Genomic DNA, 19,472 nt, shown 5'->3' with positions numbered 1-19,472 from the left:
TAATGGGAAAATAAAGCATGATAGAAATGTGAAGTTAATAAAAAAATCTCCATTTTCTTTACAGATGATGATCATCCTTAAACTACTAGTTAGTGAATCAGTTAATGGTTGAGCATAAAAAAAGTAGAATTGTTAGAGATGCACCAATCAGAAGACCGGACCAGAGATAACACCCAACTAATGTTCACTCGTCGGCCAATCAGATTCTAAAAGATCAGAATTTATTTTGGCCCTTTTTCATTAAATGCATCAAAACTAAGAAATACAACAACTTTGATCCACTTATTTTTGTTTAACCAAAACCAGATAAAGGTTGGGGACACATGATTTGATGCATAATTTGGGATAATCTTGTAAATCCCTAATGTCTTCTAGGATTCATAATTACTACCTCGATCAAACCAGCTACAGACCAAGTTTACGCTATTATGTTCAAAAATTCAAAATAATGTTTGTATAAGCTTTAAACTGGTTTATCATGAGCCTGTGTGTTACTAGAGTATTCTTTAAAATAAATTAATTGTCTCTCAATTTATTTTAGACACACTTTCATTTGTATTTTCTACCTCTCAAGTTAATTATCTGTATCTAATATAAAGAGCAGAACTGGTGTTATTTCAGCCTTAAATAATACCAGCATGCTGCTAACACTGATGATTATGCATCAGCAACATATCAAATGATAGTATTACATTAGTATATAACAAAGACTTTGTTACGTTGTTAATAATTTAGCTTTTTTTCTACAAGTGGTTGTATTATGATGTGAAGAACGTATTTCAGGTCATTTTTTAGATTTACTTGAATTTGAGTTTTTTGGTTCTTTATATTTTATGGTAAATGATATCACAAACCAAAGAACTTGTAAAATAACCCACACACTTCTAAAGCCATGCAAACACCTCTGATTTCTCACCTGTCCTGAAGAACGGTTGAAACATTTCTTGAGATGTTTTGACATAATAACACCTTGAAACTAGGTGGGATTTTATATATTTATCATTTTATTGTTGTTCCCAGGGTGCATCGGCTCTCTTTGACATGATAGAGTATTACGAGTCAGCCACACATCTCAACATCTCCTTCAACAAGCATATCGGCACGCGAGGATGGCAGGCCGCCGCTCACATGATGAGAAAGGTGAGCGACCGTTCTTCTGTCCAGCAACTCAGAGACATTCTGTCGAGATCAACAAAAGTATTTATAGATCCTCAAATGCTCCCAACTTAAAATCAGAGAAAGATATTTTAAGATGTTAACAAAGTTGATATTCCGTCACAGTTTTTACCTCATCCTGCCATGTAAGAGTGGTATAATATATAGTTATATTAATTGGATGTTATACCTCCAACAGTAACAATGGATGTGACAAATCTGGTGTCACAAAGAGAGTTTTTTTTGAGAACAGTAAATAACACAAGGCCTTCTTGGTTTTTAGATCAATGTTTGAAAAAAGTATGTTGATAAAAACATCCTTATGAAAGTATGAGAAGATTATTTTTCTCAGGACCTTTTTGTTTTTCTGTTACATGCTGTGGCTCAACTTTCTAATAAATGGTACATGGGCTGAATTGATGAAGCGCTTTTCTTGTAATAATGGCCACTCAAAGCATTTAACGCCAGAGTATGTTCTTTGAAACTCAACATGTGCACCACTAAATACACGTTTATACGGTTGTAGCTCATATTATACAGGATTCTTCAAAGAGGCGTGCCAAATCATCCAACAGAATCTGCGCGTTTAAAACCGGTCGGCAGCAGTCAGGGCCTCCTCATAAAGGAAGACTTGTTTTTCCTGTCTCCACGACAACAGGAGACCAGGATATTTTCAAAACATTATGCTCTGGAACTCGTTTTTAAATCGCTCCGCTGTTAGAGAACACATGCATGCGTTGTTGTGTACACGAACAGCAGAAACCCCAAAAAAACCTTTCTATTTCAACCAGAAAACGTTGTCGTGGGCACAGGCCTTGGTCTAAAAGCAGATTATTAATGGGGAGCCACCTAAAGACACACTCTCTCTCTCTCTCTCTTCCGTCAGAGCGCACAGATCTTAATCAACTAATGTTTTGGCAAATAACTGCATGAATGAATTAGATTAAACCTCAGATTAAGCAAAAAACAACAAAACCCAAATCACCTTTATTTAAAAACGTGACATTTTCTTAGTGATTCACTCAAATATTAAGTGTTAAGAATAGAAATGTAATTCAATTCAATTCAAAAATACTTTATTAATCCCAAAGGGAAATTAAATGTTGTTGTAGCTCATATTATGAAGGTTTCCTCAAAGAGCCGTTGTAGATGCTGATGGCTGTGGGCAGGAAGGATCTCCTGTAGGTCCGTCTTACAGCAGATTTGAAGAAGCCTCTGACTGAAGACACTGTTGTTGTAGGACAGTCTCATGAAGAGGATGCTCAGGGTTCTCCATAATGTTCTTCATTTTATGAAGAATCCGTCTTTCCACAATGATCTCCAGAGGTTCCAGAGGAGTCCCCAGAACAGAGCCAGCCTTTATTATCAGCTTGTTGAGGTTTTTTAAGTCCCTGGCTCTGATGCTGCTTCCCCAGCAGATGATGGTAGAAGAGATCACACTCTCCACAACAGACGTATAGAAGATATGCAGCATCTTGCTGCAAACACCAAAGGACCTAAGCTTCCTCAAGAAGTACAGTCTGCTCTGTCCCTTCTTGTAGATGGCTTCACAGTTGCATCTCCACTCTAGTCTGTTGTCCAGGTGAACACCGAGGTATTTATACTCCTCCACCACCTCCACTTCTTCTCCCATGATAGAAATAGTTTTTGACTTATTCCTGTTTCTCTTAAAATCTACAATCATCTCCTTTGTTTTAGTCACGTTCAAAATTAGATGATTGCTTCCACACCATGCCACAAAGTGGTCCACCACCTTCCTGTACTCAGCTTCTTGTCCATCTCTGATCCACCCCACAACTGCAGAATCATCTGAGTATTTCTGCTGATGACAGGAGTCTGTCTTGTACTGGAAGTCTGAGGTGTACAGAGTGAAAAGGAATGGTGAGAATACAGTCCCCTGTGGTGCTCCTGTGCTGCTGACTACCTGGTTAGATTCACAACCCTTCAGTCTCACAAACTGTGGTCTGTTTGTCAGGTAGTCTTTGATGCAGGAGATTGTTGAGGCCTCCACCTGAGTCTTCTGGAGTTTCTGACAAAGCAAATCAGGTTGGATTGTATTAAATGCACTGGAGAAATCAAAGAACATGATCCTCACAGTGCTGCTGGCTTTGTCCAGATGACTGTGGGTTTGTTGAAGCAGGTGTATGATGGCATCTTCAACTCCAACTCCACAGCGATAAGCAAACTGAAGGGGGTCCTGATGGTTTACTGTTTGCTTACTCAGGTGGGCCAACAGGAGTCTCTCTAGGACCTTCATGATGTGAGATGTCAGGGCAACAGGTCTATAGTCATTGAGGACTGATGGGTGAGTTTTCTTTGGTACCGAAACAAGACAGGAGGTCTTCCACAACACCGGAACCTTCTTCTGGGCCAGGCTAAGGTTGAAGAGGTGCTGCAGAATCCCACAGAGCTGCTCTGCACAAGCCTTCAGGACTCTAGGGCTGACATGATATGGACCTGCAGCCTTATTCCTATTCAGTCTCTCCAGTTGTCTCTTCACTTGACTTCTTGAGACACACAGGTGGAAGAGGGAAGCAAAGGAAGTATCAGCATCTTATGATATGGTTGCAGGCAAACATGTAGAAGCAGAAGGGTCCATGGCTGACGTGGAAGATAAAAAATGTGAGGTGTTACTGGACAGCTGTGGGTCCTGTGGGTCAAAGGAAGATGGAATGTCTGTTTGGCTGTGAGCAGGAGAGGAGGATGCGAAGCTTGTTTCTGAACTGAACCTATTGAAGAATAGGTTCAGTTCATTGGCTCTGTCCAGACCTCCATTGGTCTGATCATCCTTCTGCTTGAAGCCTGTGATCTTCTTCATCCCTGTCCACACATCTCTGATATTGTTTTGCTGGAGCTTGCTCTCCAGCTTCTTCTTGTACACCTCCGTCCTGTCTCTTATCTTGACTTTAAGTTGCTTCTATATGCTCCTCAATAATTCTCTGTCTCCCTCTCTGAATGCTCTTTTTTTCTTGTTAAGCAGGTCCTTCAGGTCACTGGTGATCCAAGGTTTGTTATTGGGGAAGCATCTCATGGTTCTGGTGGGGATGATGTTATCCACACAGAAGTTTATATAGTCGGTTACACACTCAGTCATGGCATTGATGTCCTCTCCATGTGGCTGGCACAGTGCGTCCCTGTCTGTAGCCTCAAAGCAACCTTGCAGAGCTTCTTCAGCTTCTTGTGACCATTTTCTCACATTCCTCTTTATTACAGGTTGCCTCTGAACAAGGGGCTTATATTTCGAGCAGAGAAAAACAAGATTGTGATCTGATTTGCCTAGAGGAGGTCTTGCTGTAGAGATGTATGAGTCCTTGACATTTGCATAAAACAAATCCAATGTTTTGTTTTCTCTGGTAGAGCAGCTGACAAACTGTTGAAACGTTGGAAGTGTAGCAGAGAGTGAAGCATGGTTAAAATCACCAGAAATTGCCACAAAAGCATTGGGGTTTTGTGTCTGTAGCTTAGCAACAACTGAGCTGATGGCATCACATGCAGTGTCGGCAACAGCGGAAGGTGGAACGTAAACTGTTGCCAAAATAACACTGGTGAACTCTCTGGGTAAATAATATGGACAAAAACTTACTGCCAACAGTTCAATATCTGGACTGCAGAGATGACACTTCACAGTTACATGTCCTGGATTACACCATCTGTTGTTCACAAGTACCGCCAGTCCACCTCCTTTATATTTGCCGCTCCTCTTTAAATCTCTGTCTGGTCGTATGGTTAAAAAGCCCGGCAGAGAAACACTGGAGTCGGGGATATAATCCTGCAGCCATGCCTCAGTAAAACACATAATACTGCATGCCCGGTACTCTAGCTGGGTCCTTTGTAGGGCTTGGAGTTCATCCAACTTGTTTCCCAACAATCTCACATTGCCCATCATAATCGACGGAAGAGATGGTTTGAACTTCCTCCTTCTCTCTCTTCTCTTAGCTCCTGCTCTGCATCCACGGCGTCTCCTTTTCAACTCATCAGGGATTTGGGGTTGTAGCTGAAGTATTATTTGAGTTTTTGAGATATTAATCAGCTGCTCCCGGTTGTAAGAAACAACCCCGTTGCCATGGCAATGCATCATAACAAATGTCCAAAAATAGAAAGTATTAAGAAAAATCCTCCAAGCTGCACAGCATCCGACACTGGAGTGGACAGTCATCCAAAAAAAATCAACTGTATCCACCACAAGAGGAATAGTTCCCAAAAAAGAATAAATCAGAATCAAAAGTAACAGAGCTACTCCAACCTGCTGCCACCTTGAGCGGCGCAATTCTAGAACATGTCTCCATATCAGCTGCTGATAAGCTGCAAACGTATAAAATGTAAATATTTTTAAGATCAGTTACAATATCAAAGAAGACTGATTTGTGCTTCTGTTAGTATAACCACCTCACTGTGCCTCTGTTGTTGTTTCCTCCTCAGACGAGTTCCCTTCAGTATCTAGATGCCCGTAACACTCCTCTGCTCGACCACTCGGCTCCTTTTGTAGCCCGAGCACTCAGGATCAGTGGCAGCTTGGCAGTCCTCCACCTGGAGAATGCTGGTTTGTCTGGCAGACCGCTCATGTTACTGGGTAAGACCGCAAAGACGGGGAGTCTCTTTTTCTCAGAATGAACGGAAATGTGATCTCAGTTTATTTTTGCACTTTTCTCCAACCACGTTTTTTGTTTTAGGTTTTTTTTCTATTGGGATGGCAATATTTGTCATTTATTGTGTAAATGTAAATTTTTTTGTGAGTTTAGATATGTCCTTCCTCTCAAATGCCCTGATTGGTGGAGCCTTGAGTACTTATATTAATTTTTTGTGTCTTCTATGTGTTACTTTAACTGTGTGTGTAAAACGGATGTTGGTCTTATCTCGGTGTACAGCAAATCTACCTTTAGGCATTAATGAAGTAACCTGAACCCTCTCTTCTGTCAGCCACGGCCCTGAAGATGAACATGAACCTGCGGGAGTTATACCTGGCCGACAATAAGCTCAATGGCCTTCAGGACTCGGCGCAGCTCGGCAACCTGCTCAAATTTAACTACAACATCCAGATCCTGGACCTGCGCAATAACCACATCCTGGACTCTGGTACGCAACCCTGAGCAGAGATGAAGATGTAGACTTACAATGTTTGATGTTTTATTTCTATTACATTGTTTTGTATTTTGCAAGACACTGCATCTTGTCACATTCCAAACATAGACTTCAATATATTTTATCTGGATTTTGTGTGACAATGTAGCGCATACTTGTGAAGTCAAATGAAATTTTACATTATTTTACTTATTTTATTTTATTTTTTTTACAAAACAATTGAAAAAACGGTGTGCATTTCATATTTAACCCCCTTTACTTGGATGCTTTTACTTACAATCCTGCCTTCATCAGTCACTTCATCAGTAAAACAGCCCACCTGTGTAATAATTTAATCTTAGTATATATCTAGCTTTTCTGGAAAGACGTCAGAAGTGTTGGAGAACATTAGTGAACAAACAGCATCATGAAGACCATCAAAGCAGGCAGGTCAGCGATGAAGCCATGTAGAAGGTTAAAGCAGAGTTAGATTATGAAATAATATACCATGCTTTGAACATCTCAAAGAATCAACTGAAAATGGAAAGACTCCATAACAAGACAAAACATGTCCACCTAAAATGACAGGAAGGCAAAAGAGAAGATCAGAGAAGCAGCCCATGGTAACTCTGGAGGAACTGCAGAGATCCACAGCTTAGGTGGGAGGATTGGTCTCCAAATCTGGCCTTGGCAAGAAGAAAGCCATTGTTGAAACAAAGCTTTAATAAGTCCTGTCTCCTACAAGCTGCACAGTCAATATGTGGAAAATATATGGAGATAATAAGTTTTTGACCTACGTGCAAAGTGTGTGGTGAACACACCATCCCCATGGTGAAACATGTAGGTGGCAGCATCATGCTGTGACATGCAGGGACAGGAAACTGGTCAGAGTTAGTGGGAAGATGAATGGAGCTAAATACAGGGCCATCCTGCAATTCAAATGGAATGTCTAAAAATGAATTTGAATTCATTTATATGACTAGATTGATCACATTATATATTTTAGTTTTAAATTGGATCTGTTTGTCTTGTAAAGTGTCTTGAGAGGACAGTTGTTGTGAGGTGGCACCATATAAATAAACTAAAATGAATAAAATTAGAAGAAAAACTTGACCTAAATACAAAAAACCACGTTTCATTTGCCTTCTACTTCACCATTACCCCACTACTTTTGTGTTTATCACACAAAATCCCACTAAAATACATTTAAGTTTGTGGTTGTAACTTGACAAAATGTGGAAATAATTGAAGGATACAGATAACCTTTGCAAGGCACTGTATTTAACATTAAGATGATGCACACAGATGAATAATTGACGTGCGTTTGTTGCCTCAGGTCTGGCCTACTTGTGTGAAGGACTAAAGGAGCAAAGGAAAGGTCTCGTCACTTTGGTGCTTTGGAACAACCAGCTAACACACAATGGCATGGGCTACCTCGCTGCTGCACTGGTACATTACACACACACACACTCAGAATAATGATGAATCAAAAGTATGAGTTTAGTTAGAATAAGCCAGGTTAGAATATCAAATGTGTTTCATAGTCGGCTATGAAAATCACTCTGCAGTGTTGCACCTAAAAAGGTTTATAGGCAAACTATACAGACCTTTAGCACCTTTATGCAATAAAATAAATCCAAACAAGCAAAGTTTTAATATTTCAATGAGACTAATATTACAAGTAGTTTCATTGAAATATTAAACACAAAATGTCAATTTTAAAGACTACTGCGCTGTATGAAGTATTAATGCCCTTTAGGACAAGCATCTTTAGTACTGAGTAGAGCAGCCTTTCAACATCTCACCTGAGAGCTTGAATAGAGTTGAAGTCAGGCAACAAAATCCACAAACCTCATTGGTTTATTTTTATAATTTTTAGCAAATTGGAGCTGACTTTTTTTGTACCTTCAAGTCAGTATACCGTAAAGGTCTTTGAATTCAGACATGAGTTCTTCAGTGTTTATCATGTGCTTTACTGTGGAAACCAAGACCTCAGTGGTTGCTGCCACCAAATCTTGCTGCAGGTCTTTTGCACTCAAAGGTTTTTGACCAGAGTTCCGCCTCAGGAGTATGGAGGCAGCCGTTGATGGCGTCTGGCCTCCACCACATCCAGGTGGTGTTTTACTGTCTTTTTGTACCATTTTCTTGCTTGTTTTAGACCATCCTCTTCTCTTCCCTGAGCCATATTTCAGACATACTTGCCAAGTATTTGAGGTGTTCTAGCTCAGACACACCTGATGGTTGCACCACCTGATTTTCAAATGTGTGCTGTTATGAAGAAATCTGTTCAGGGATTGAATAATTTAGAGACTGTAGCAATCATTGATGGTATGATTTGGTGTTGAACTTGGAAAAACGTTTTGTTATATTTGTTTCATTTACTGTTTAATCATTTATTGTGTAATTTATTGAAAAGAGCTGAATTTTTATTTTGCCAATAAACCTAATTTGCTGTAGGGGTTGAATAGTTTTAGAAGCCCATCTTTAGTGTGTATTAAAATCATCTTTGGTGAAACATTAACAGCTGGTAACCAGTTTATTCAGCACTTTAATGCTTCACACCAGGCAGGAACTCAACACTAACAGTATGTCTCAAAACTTGATTTGATCTGAAAAGTTGCATTTAATCCCCTTAAAGTCTGGAAAGTCATATTAAGAACAACTTAGCCGAAGTAGTTAGTATTAATTATCCCTCAGTATTTACTTCCTGTTAAAGAAGTCACCCTCCAGTTTGTTTGTGTAAAGCCAGGAGTGACGGCTGTGTTAATGAGGGATTAATGTGTTCTGTATATGAGGGCTATGACGTGTGATTTGAGTGAACTTTTCCATGTCGGATCATCGTTGACATTTAGTGCTGTCGGACCTCCCTGAGCAAACGTGAGCTGAGGTTTTATTCACACCTCTTCCTACTGTTCAGCTTATTTAACATCCGATATTTGTTTTTTGTTTTTTTAAATGAGAAACTACTACTAGTTTTACATTATTAGACCCTTAATATTTCTTTGTTTGACATTAGTTTAGCATGTCACTGTAATCATTCTTTGTTCAATAATGAAATCCTCGGCATTGTCGGGGAAAATAACTCCTTCTCTGGTGCATTTAAAAATTAAGCCTTTTGTTATTAGCGATATTAGTTTTCATACATGCGGACTTCACGGGGGATCAGGACCCCTGCAGTCTCAGCATAATGTAGATGTGCCCCCCCCCCCCCCAATAAATCATTCAAGGATCCTTTTAGTTTTAAACAAACAACTGCCATTGATCTAGGGAGATTCACTCCTCCTCCCCACCATTGTTGGTACAATGGTTTAGTCCGTTGTGTGAGGAGCCATGTCTATAAAGCATGAACAACTGACCTCCAGTAACTAGCCACTTCAAATAAAAGACGTCCCACATTTCATTTACTTCCACTTCTCAATAGAATCGAACACATCAATATTTAACTACATTCTGTTCACCTTAATTGTTGGGTTGAATCTTCTGACAGACAGCCATGAAATGCGGGAGGGAAGCCCTAGCATAGCTAGCGGCTGTGTGAGAGAACTGAGACTGAGGAGAAGCAGGAGAACCAGGTGCTACTGACAGCAGATAGAGGACAAAGAGCCAAAAACGGCAAAAGCAAACAAATGTTTCTGGCTATGGCTCATTTACTTAAACGGAAATTTGCCAGTTCTGATTCCGAAGATGATAATTATCCTCTGGTGATGTGCAAATTGTAATAATTCAAATTAACCGAGTGAATTTTGCACTCAGGATTAAGCAGCAGGTAATTTCAGTTTTCTTGGACACTAGACAATGGGACCTTTAGTCCTCAAAGTAGATCTGGGTTGGATGATGGCAAACAAAGCAATTAGAAATATTTAATGTTTAGGAACAGAATAAAGTATTTAGGAAATCTTAATTTGAAGTCTTTATCACAATGCTAAACTGGGAAACTGCAAAATTATTGTTAATGTAAATGTTTTCTACTCAGATGTCCATAACAGAACAATTACCAGAGAAAAAGAAAAGTTGTTTGTGCAAAAGTAAAGAATTTCCACATAGATGACTAGAAACCACGATGATCTGTTTTTATTTTTATTCTACCCCTGAATGGCTGTTCAGAGGCAAAATTAACCCAATCTTGTTCTGTGTGGTCTCTGTTTATTGAAGGGAGGTCAGGCCTGTGCCATGCGGCGAGTAATTCATATATTTGGTGTGGTTGAGAGCTACAGTAATGCCAAAAACTATTGACTTCCTGGCAGATTTAGGTTTAAAGTAATCTTTTAGTTTTACTTCTTCTGACTGGAAGCAATGTTAACATTTTGGAGTCCTGACTTGAATCTGATAGAGAATCCATGGAGGGAGCTAAAGATTAGGGTGATGGTAAAGAAACCTAACCTCCAAGACTTGGAGCTAATCACTAAGTTAAATTGCCAAAAAAGCAGCTGGTCAGCAATTATGATTAGTTTTATTGCTGTGATGCAAATGCAGATTTTTCTATAATAAAATGTAGATAAAAACATATTTTTTGTAAATGATACTCAGTTTACATGTGTATTCTTCTCTTTTAGGAGACCCTCTATTTCATTTTGTTTTAGAAACAAACTTCTTGATTGAATGAAAATAATTTCAAATCTAAATCTGCCAGGTGTATGAATAATTTAGGGCTTAACTATATTTGTCTGTAAGTATTAAGAAAAATCCAAAACGAGTTGTGAAGAAGTAATACAGACCAGTTCGGTTGCTGTCAGAATAATGGAAAGCTGTGGTAATTGGTCGATTGACTCATATTTGAAAAGAGGAACTAAAGTTTGGTTTACAATAACATGAACTCATACTGTGCTAATCAGGAAAATGCATCATTCACAAATCAGAGCTGCTCTTCAGAAATCTGAGCACTTAAGTTATGCAAACCAGCCTGCATATTTCAAATAAATTCTCTTTTTATTTTAGCCTTTGTCATGTTTTAAATTGTCATTTAAAATATTGTGTCCTTCTTCATATGGTTGAGAATGAATCTGTGTTTTCTGTCTGTCAGCCATGCACCCAGAGTCTGGAGACTCTGAACCTCGGCCACAATTCGGTTGGTAACGAAGGAGTCCACAAGCTAAAGGACGGACTGATCGCCAACCGCTCTGTGCTCAGGCTGGGATTGGCCTCCACCAAGGTCTCCTGTGAAGGTGGGAGTGAAAACTGTCTTCGTAAGTGCATCTGCTGCAGTGTTTGGGTTTTAAAGGGGCTATGCTAACTCTCTGGCTGCTTTTAATTTTGCTATGCAGGAGCTGTTGCTGTGGCTGAATTCATTGCAGAGAGCCCCAGACTGCTGCGTCTCGACCTTCGGGAGAATGAGATCAAGACTGGTGGCCTGATGGCCCTGTCGCTCGCACTCAAGGTCAACAACTCTCTGCTGCGGCTCGACCTGGACCGTGAACCCAAGAAAGAAAGTGTAAGCATTAAGCATCAACTAAAAAAAAACAAAAGAAAAGAAGAAACAATTTTTATTCCCTCAGACTGACCCTGGGTAATCACAGGAAAGTGGTGGACAGGCTCATCCAGAAGGAGGAGAATCTCTGGCACCTGTCATACACACACACACACACACACACACACGCTGCCAAGACACTTCCCTGTTGGCATGTTTGGTCAAAGTCACTGTTCTGTCTTGGCATGAACTCCAGTGAGGGTTACATTTAACGAAGGGAAGAAATGTTTGTGCTGTATTGACAAGATCTTGATCCTTATTTTTGAATTATTTTGCTGGATAACAGAGCTGCATGATTTTACGAGGAAGGATATGCGACAATGTTGGTGAATTTTGCGATATGAGTTGCATTTATGAAGCATCTACTTAGTTAAGTAGTACGAATGATCAGGAACCGACACGCAAGACAAGACTTTCAAACAGAACAAAGTTGTGCCAACTCTCAAGCATGGTGGTGGTAGTACCACGGTGTGGAGGCATTTTACTGCCAGTGGTACTGTTGCGTTACACAAAGCAGATGGAAAAATAGGAGGAGAACTAATTACTGGTTTTAGACTTCACTTCATATCCACAAGTATAGACGGTTGACTCTTTGACTTTATTGTTTAAAGTAATGATTTCCATGATGAGTGTATCTAAACTTCTCCCTAGAACTCCCCACGCTTTTTTTTAAATAGTGTTTTAAAGAACAAATACAACTTCTGACCAAAGAGGGAAAGCACTGCCTGTCTAATTTACAGCGGTTTATAGGAGAATCTGTACTCTGTGTTTCAGGTGAAGAGCTTCATTGAGACGCAGCGCGCCCTGTTGACCGAGATCCAGAACGGCTGCAAGAGAAACTTCATACTTGCGAAGGAAAAGGAGGAAACTGAGGAGAAGATGAGATTGTCGGCCTCCATGGCTGAAATAGCTACTGAGGACGGAACGAGGGAGGAAGAGGAGGATGAGCCAGTTTCAACCAAGAGAAAGGAAGAAGAGGTGAAAAGTGAAATGACTGAAAACATATTACAAACAACTAGCCAGTCGGAAACGAGCCGGGAGACGACTGTTCCTCCTGAAAATCTGGACTCTGACTCTGACTCTGATACCGAGGACGACGATGAAGAAGTGGTAACCAAGTCTTCTTCCGTTGTGTCAAATCGGACTGCTCCTCAAACCCAAACGGGGGTCAGTCAGTCTCCCCTTAGTGCCTCACGTACACCCTCACCTCACTCTTCCTCCCCTGTAAGAGGACCAAGTGTAATTTCCGGAATTACAATCACAGAAACTACAGTCCCTGTTCCTCCGGGGACTCCTCCCTCACCTGGCCGCTGTATATCTGTGTCGAGTCCTGGAAGGGGCCATAAGATTTTCATGGTAACACGGGTGGAGAGCCCCCCTGAGCAGCTGCAGAAAATCCCTCCTGCGGCTCCCTCCCTGTCTAAAGACCTGACGGCACAGCAGACGCAGCCCCCACCTGCATCACAATCACAACTGACACCAGAGGGCATGAAGGGGAGCCCACCTGCTCTGTCAACAGACAGTAAATTGACAGAAGAGGCTTTCAAAGAGAGACTAGAGTCTGAAATAGATGCTACTCAGATTCACAAACCTGACCCACTGTCATCAGGTCAACACTTAGAGGAAGCAAAAGCCAGAACTTTAGGTTTAGCGGGGGTGACAGATCCAAGTCCGCAAACACCAGCATTGCCTTCAAATTCCTCATCTCTGCAGGATGTGGTTTTGAAGCCAACAAACAACTCTGAAAGTCCGCAGCCTGAGCCCACCTCTGCAGAGGGAAGCAATAAAGGAGAGGAACACAAGGAAAATGTACAAGATGGTGGGCAGACATACTCCCCAAATGAACTAAATCAGCAGCAGCCCCAACCATCTGTGCAAGAACAGCTAAACACTGACCAGGCTGCAGAACCAGAGGAGAACCCTCCACCAATCCAAGAGGAAGCAAGCCTAGATCTGGTTCACTCAGGCCAGACTAACCAGCAGGCTCCACCTGCCTCAACTCAACCTGAAGATGGCGCTGAAATGAATCCAGGCTCACTGGTTAAAGATCAAGAATCGAGTGATGAGAGCTCAGCCGATGAGTCTTTTGTTGAGGCTCTAGATGGCGAGATGGTCGGTTCAAGTCTACCCAACGGTCTGAAACCAGAGTTCTCCCTACATCTTCTGGACGGTGAAACGCCAAAGCCCGGCAGCTGTGTTATGGAGCATGGTGAGTGAATACTTCATGCTCAGATTGTTCACCTCCAGCTTGTTTTATATGTTATAAACATCTGTTCTGTATCACCTGTGTAGTTGGTGCCAGTTGTGGACAGGAACTAGAGGAGCTGCTCCTGGAAGCCAGCCTGGACAATGGGAGAGATGCATCATAAACTGGTAAAGTAAATATCTGCATCTTATGGCTATGCAAAGGTTAGCTTAGAGAAGGGAAAAAGACAAGTTTAACATTTCCAAACCTTTGTGTACTTTATTGGGATTCTGTGTGATAAACCAACCTGAACTAATGCATAGTTATAAAGTGGAATAAAAATTTGATATGGATTTATTTGATTATTTCTTTGCAAAAAAAAAAACAAATTTGAAAAGTGTGGTGTGCTTTGTATTCAGTCCACTGAGTCAGTAAAGTCCCATGTTTGAGGAGTGCACCGCTAATAGTTTTGAGCTGTGGATCTCTGAAGCTCCTCCAGCTATGGTTCTCCTAGCTGCTTCTCTGATCAGTGCTCTCCTGCCTGGCCAGGAGAGAAAATTTGCAGTTGTTAGTCTTTTCATTTTCAGATGGAAAGACGGATTTAACAGCTCTCTGTGAGGTAGTCAGAGTTTTGGGTTTTGTTTTTTGTTACCTAACTGTTTTGGACTTCTCTGTTTTACCACCTTAATGTTCTCTAGCAAACCTCTGAGACCTTCAAAGAACAGTTGAGATGCACTTTAGATTTTTATTGGTAAAATACAGTGAGAATCAATTTGTTACATGAAATCCAAATAAAATTGATTTAGGTTTGGGGTTGTAATGTGACTAAATGTAAAAAGGTCAGGGTTTCGGACTACTGCTTCACGGCGCTCTACATTTCAGAAAAAGCTTGTCTGTCTTTTTATATATAATCCAAAATATAACAGATTTTTCATGACTTGTTTAAACATGCTCTCTGTTGCCTTCTGGACTAATTTATCTCTGCTGTCATTTTCCTGCAGGGACTCTGAGGACAGATGGAAGCAACACTAAGATGATTTGTCAAGCTCTGCAATATGACTGGCTGCCCTACAATATTTCTGTCATTTCTTTACCTTGATCAGATGTTTCCTTAAAGGACAGATGACGCGGTGTTACAGTCAAAGCTCCATACATGAAAAGAGGACTTTATCATCTGGAGCCAACCTGTGACAAATAGTCTTCTACCCTGTTATCACTACATTTTCCCATTCTGCGATATGTCCACGTACCTCCCTGAATCGCAGACTGATCAGGGACAAAGGAGGGAGGGTAAAACACTAACCAAAGACCTCTCTGACAGCCCTTACTTGCTCTCTGTAGATTTCTGTCCGGAAAATTGATTGCAGTCACAGTTTTTCATGACTCTCAGAGACGTAACAGTGGTGATGAGAAATGTGGTGGACCCCTGCTGAGTAGACCTGCTGGCTTTAAACACTTGAGGTGGGAGTAAGTTGCTGTTAAAGGCTTTTGTATCCAAGAAAGCTGAGGACATTTATCCATCTGTGTAAATGTAAACATTGTGTGTGTCTCCTGGCCTCCTTTCCTTTCTGTCTCTTTCCCCACCATAAATAAAACCCTAAGGGACCTCTGCCAAAGTGACTTTTTTCCGTGTTTTCTCGTCATCTGCTCCGTTTGGCCCCGGAGGAATCTGCGCTCCCCCCCACTTACTGCTCAGATCTGACACAGAGAACATTAAACCACATGTTTTGCGCGATTGAAACTAGATTTACATTTGGAATTTACCGCCAATTAACTAAAATGCACAAATCATAACTTGGAACCTATGTCAATCTAAGGAAAAGTCAGTTTAGATGTTTCTTTTTTTATCTCTGTAGCTCCAAAGTCTCCACTGTGTGAACCTTCTATTGTTTCCCTCCATTTTTCACCTTTTTTTCATATTGCCTTCAGTTTCTCACCAGTGCATACAACCCCTATTCAGCTGCTTTGAGCTATGACTTATTTTTGTATTATAGGACATCTTTTTGGTTTAAAATGTTTAAACGTTTCTGTTTTTCCAACTGCTTATTTTTTTCCTTCTTGTCTGGGTGTTGCTTTTGAAGCTGACGCTCTTTTTGATGTATATTTCATATACAAACGGGAGAAAATATTTAGATTAGATGAATTTCTTGGGACGGGATAATCTATATAAGAGTAAAAGGTGGATTTAATTGAATGGTTGACTACTGGGGTGCAGAAAGCTGTAAACATGTCGAGGTCCTCAGCTGCTCTGCTGAGCGAAGCATTGGCCACAAGGAGGCGTTGATGGTTATTTTTCTTTCAGGCAGACCTGAAGGAGAATTATCTGAACTCAGCAACTAAATGTTTTTAAAGCAACACAAAAAATGTAAACATTAAACATCCATAAAAAGTTTCTGTGAAGAGATCCGGTTTTCCCTGCCTTCCTGTTTTTTGTTTTTTGTTCCCCTGAAGCAGAAACAGGCCGTTGTGTTTTCTTTTCTCCTCCACAGAGCAGCGTTAAATCCCTCCCTGCACATCTCCACCCAAATGGTAGTTTGCCCGCCTCCCCATCACTGTTTGTAATGCTTTAATTTTTAGAAATTTTTAATAATGATTTGTTAACTTAATTGAAATGTGCTGGTAATCACAAAGATATGTATGGCGAAATTTGTTTCTCTCAAATAAATGCATGTAATGACCAATGAAGCGACTCCGTGGTGATTAGTCAGTTTGGGATCTTTCCGTTTGTCCCATGAAAAGGTAAAATATAAACAGATTATTCATTAAATAATAACATTTAAAGCTCAAACCGGTTTCATGTTTACACTTTTGGACTAAATCAGATAATATATAAAGATTAGTCAGTCATTTTCTACCGCTTATTCCATAGTGGGTCGCGTGGGAGCTGGTGCCTATCTCCAGCAGTCTATGGGCGAGAGGCGGGGTACACCCTGGACAGGTCGCCAGTCCATCACAGGGCAACATACATACAACCATGCACACACTCATTCATACACCTAAGGGAAATTTAGAGTTACCAATTAACCTAACAGGCATGTCTTTGGACTGTGGGAGGAAGCCGGAGTACCCGGTGAGAACCCACGCATGCACGGGGAGAACATGCAAACTCCATGCAGAAAGACCCCAGGCCAGAAATCGAACCCAGGACCTTCTTGTTGCAAGGCAACAGTGCTACCAACTGCTCCACCTTTGATACAATATGTCTATTTACCCGACGGTGTCATCGTCAACTAGTCAAACAATTTCCAATTGCAAACAGCATTGGAATCTCAAGCCATCATACCGTTCAGGAAGGGGATGGGTTCTCTTTCCTATTGATGAATGTGTTTTAGTCAGAAATGTGCACATCAATCCAAGAACAAACTCAAAAAGGCCTTGTGAAGATGTTGGCTGGAGCTGGTAAGAGTTTAATTATCCACAATAAAACGAGTCCTGTACTAGCATGAGCTGAAAGGCCACTCAGGAAGGAAGAATCCATTCATTGAATCCATAAAAAGCCAGATTACAGTTTGCAAACACTTGAGACATGTCCTGTGGTCTGATAAAACTAAAGTGTTTTAAATAATTACCATCCTTACGTTTGAAGGAGAGTGAGGAGCTTGCATCCCTCCAAACACCATCCTAAATGTTAATTATGGGGGGTGGCAGCATTATGTTGTGTAGGTGTTTTTCTGCAAGACGGACACTTCACAAACCAGATGGCAACGTGAGGAAAGAACATTATGTGGAAATAAAACATCTCAAGATGGCCGGGGAGTTGATGCTTGGGCTCAAATAGGCCTTCCAAATGGGCAATGGCCCTGTAAGCATCCTGCCAACTTAGCTTTAAAGTGGTTAAGGGTGTGAAAGTCAATCCTTTTGATTGGCCCTTACAAAGCCCTGATCTCCGTGTCATAGAAGATTTGTGGGCAGAGCTTTTAAGCTGTGTGACCAAGTTGATTTACAACCCTGACTCAGTTACAGCAGTTCTGTTAGAAGGAAGTAGACAACGTTCCAAGCGATAAGACACTGCAACTGAGTTCAGTTGATTACACCAACTGGTAAAAGTTTGCTTTTTAAGGAACTGCACCCAATTGCATTGAGTCATTGACTTCAGCAATCCCTCCTCCTGTAAGAACATGGAGCGACAATGTTGAGTGACTCCCAATTGGCATATTGCAAAGATCCGATATTCATTTTTCCCAATCTCTTTTGTAAAATTGCTGTTGTGTCCCAGTGTGAGTAGAAAACAAGCTAAAAAAATATCCTGCTGACTGAACAGCACGTGGATGTGCCTCATTGTATCAATGGAAGAGATTCACAGAGGCTGACTCCTGCAAAAGATGAATCTTTCCCCTCAGGAGAACCCCACCACCACCTCATCACGAGGGAAATGAGAAGGCACTCTGAGGGTCAGGGTGTGGAGTGCAGGGTGGGAACACGGCTCAGCATTATTCTGAGAATGCCAAAGCACACTAATCCATAGAATCCAGTACTGATCCGAAAGAGAGAGGGCTGTGAGAAAATCAAAAGATTTACAATATCATTAGAAAAGCTTACATTAGAGTTGAGTGAAGTATTGCCAGGAAGCTGATTTATTTTATATTATAGTTGACACTGGTCTTATTTCAGCACTGATTAGTTCAATGACTAAATAGATGTCTCTAGCTGCTGAAAATAAGAAAATAAACTTTTTATGCATAAATTGGGTATTTTGATGTTATTCAAAACAATACTTTCAGTGAAAATGCATTTGCTAAATTGTCAAATATAGCTAAAATGACACATCTGAACAGTTATGTAATGTTTTTATATAAAACTACTGCCTTAGTTCTGCTGCACGTATGTTGACATTTGAATACACTAGTAATAAAAGGTATACAATCTTCAAAATGATGAGATTTGTCTGCCTTCTTGAACTTTATATGTATAGATCAGAAAGTATGGTCTTAAAGTATACAACAAAGCTTAATTGCTTTTCCTCTGTTATTCTGTTTTGTCTTTAGTTGTGTTTGTCTTGTTTTTTATGTGATTTTTTTTTTCAGTGTGGTTTTAAAACGACGCTTGAGGTAAAATTTTGCCAGTGGTTTTGCTATTTTCAGCGTCATAAGACCCAGAAAAATCCCTGAAGCTCCTCTTCTGTCCACGTTGATGAGAAACTGTGCACCAAAGGGAGAATTGCTGCAAAGTTCAAACGTTTTTTGTCAGATGTTTATTGCCCTGAGTTTAAATTGATGAGACCATCTGCTACATTCCCCATGTCATCAAACAGAGATTGTGTCCATAATACACTGTGTGCAAAAAAAGTTAATTCATGGGACAAATTAAATATATGTATATTTTTTCCTGACTGGGCACCCAACACACCCCAGGTTCTGCTGTAAATCATATCGCCTATGTAAAAACTGCCACCGTTTTTCTAATATCAAACTGTTGAGTGAAAAAAAAAAACAGGGAGCTCTAGTGAAAATTTATCTGTCAGCTGTGAAATTTGCATCTCACAAGTTTCCTTTTAAATTTGCTCCAATATTGTTGGCTATCTGGAAATTTTTATGCTTTTCTTTAGCCTCTGTTCATATACAACAAATTCTGTCAAAGAACACAATTAGAAACAACTAAGGAAAAGTTTAA

General features: G+C 40.5%; 1 protein-coding gene and 1 long non-coding RNA gene across 4 annotated transcripts in view; one reads left to right on the top strand and one right to left on the bottom strand.

The window, feature by feature from the left end:
- The window catches only part of ppp1r37 (protein phosphatase 1, regulatory subunit 37), a 53,404-nt gene extending 36,861 nt beyond the window's left edge, over positions 1-16,543 (top strand). Inside the window, exons 5-13 of one of the 3 annotated variants that reach the window (XM_047391308.1) lie at positions 1,021-1,140; positions 5,575-5,725; positions 6,073-6,228; positions 7,550-7,662; positions 11,234-11,375; positions 11,475-11,641; positions 12,452-13,886; positions 13,970-14,050; positions 14,864-16,543. In XM_047391308.1, the coding sequence (XP_047247264.1) occupies positions 1,021-1,140; positions 5,575-5,725; positions 6,073-6,228; positions 7,550-7,662; positions 11,234-11,375; positions 11,475-11,641; positions 12,452-13,886; positions 13,970-14,046 (2,361 nt within the window). In that variant the 3' untranslated portion in view covers positions 14,047-14,050; positions 14,864-16,543. Of the gene's footprint in view, positions 1-1,020; positions 1,141-5,574; positions 5,726-6,072; positions 6,229-7,549; positions 7,663-11,233; positions 11,376-11,474; positions 11,642-12,451; positions 13,887-13,969; positions 14,087-14,863 lie in introns of all 3 variants that reach the window. The other 2 variants (XM_047391309.1, XM_047391307.1) reach the window with 2 other exon arrangements.
- LOC124883874 lies at positions 1,067-5,649 on the bottom strand. Its single transcript, XR_007042341.1, has 3 exons — positions 5,542-5,649; positions 5,399-5,457; positions 1,067-1,179 (listed from the first exon to the last, which is right to left on the bottom strand). It is a non-coding gene; the product is annotated as an uncharacterized LOC124883874 (long non-coding RNA).
- Positions 16,544-19,472: the final 2,929 nt, after the last annotated feature.

The sequence above is a fragment of the Girardinichthys multiradiatus genome, chromosome 18 (assembly GCF_021462225.1).
Source record: "Girardinichthys multiradiatus isolate DD_20200921_A chromosome 18, DD_fGirMul_XY1, whole genome shotgun sequence".
NCBI lineage: Eukaryota > Metazoa > Chordata > Actinopteri > Cyprinodontiformes > Goodeidae > Girardinichthys > Girardinichthys multiradiatus.
Note: the sequence above shows the minus strand (reverse complement) of the source record. Positions and strands in the feature narration are given on the sequence as shown.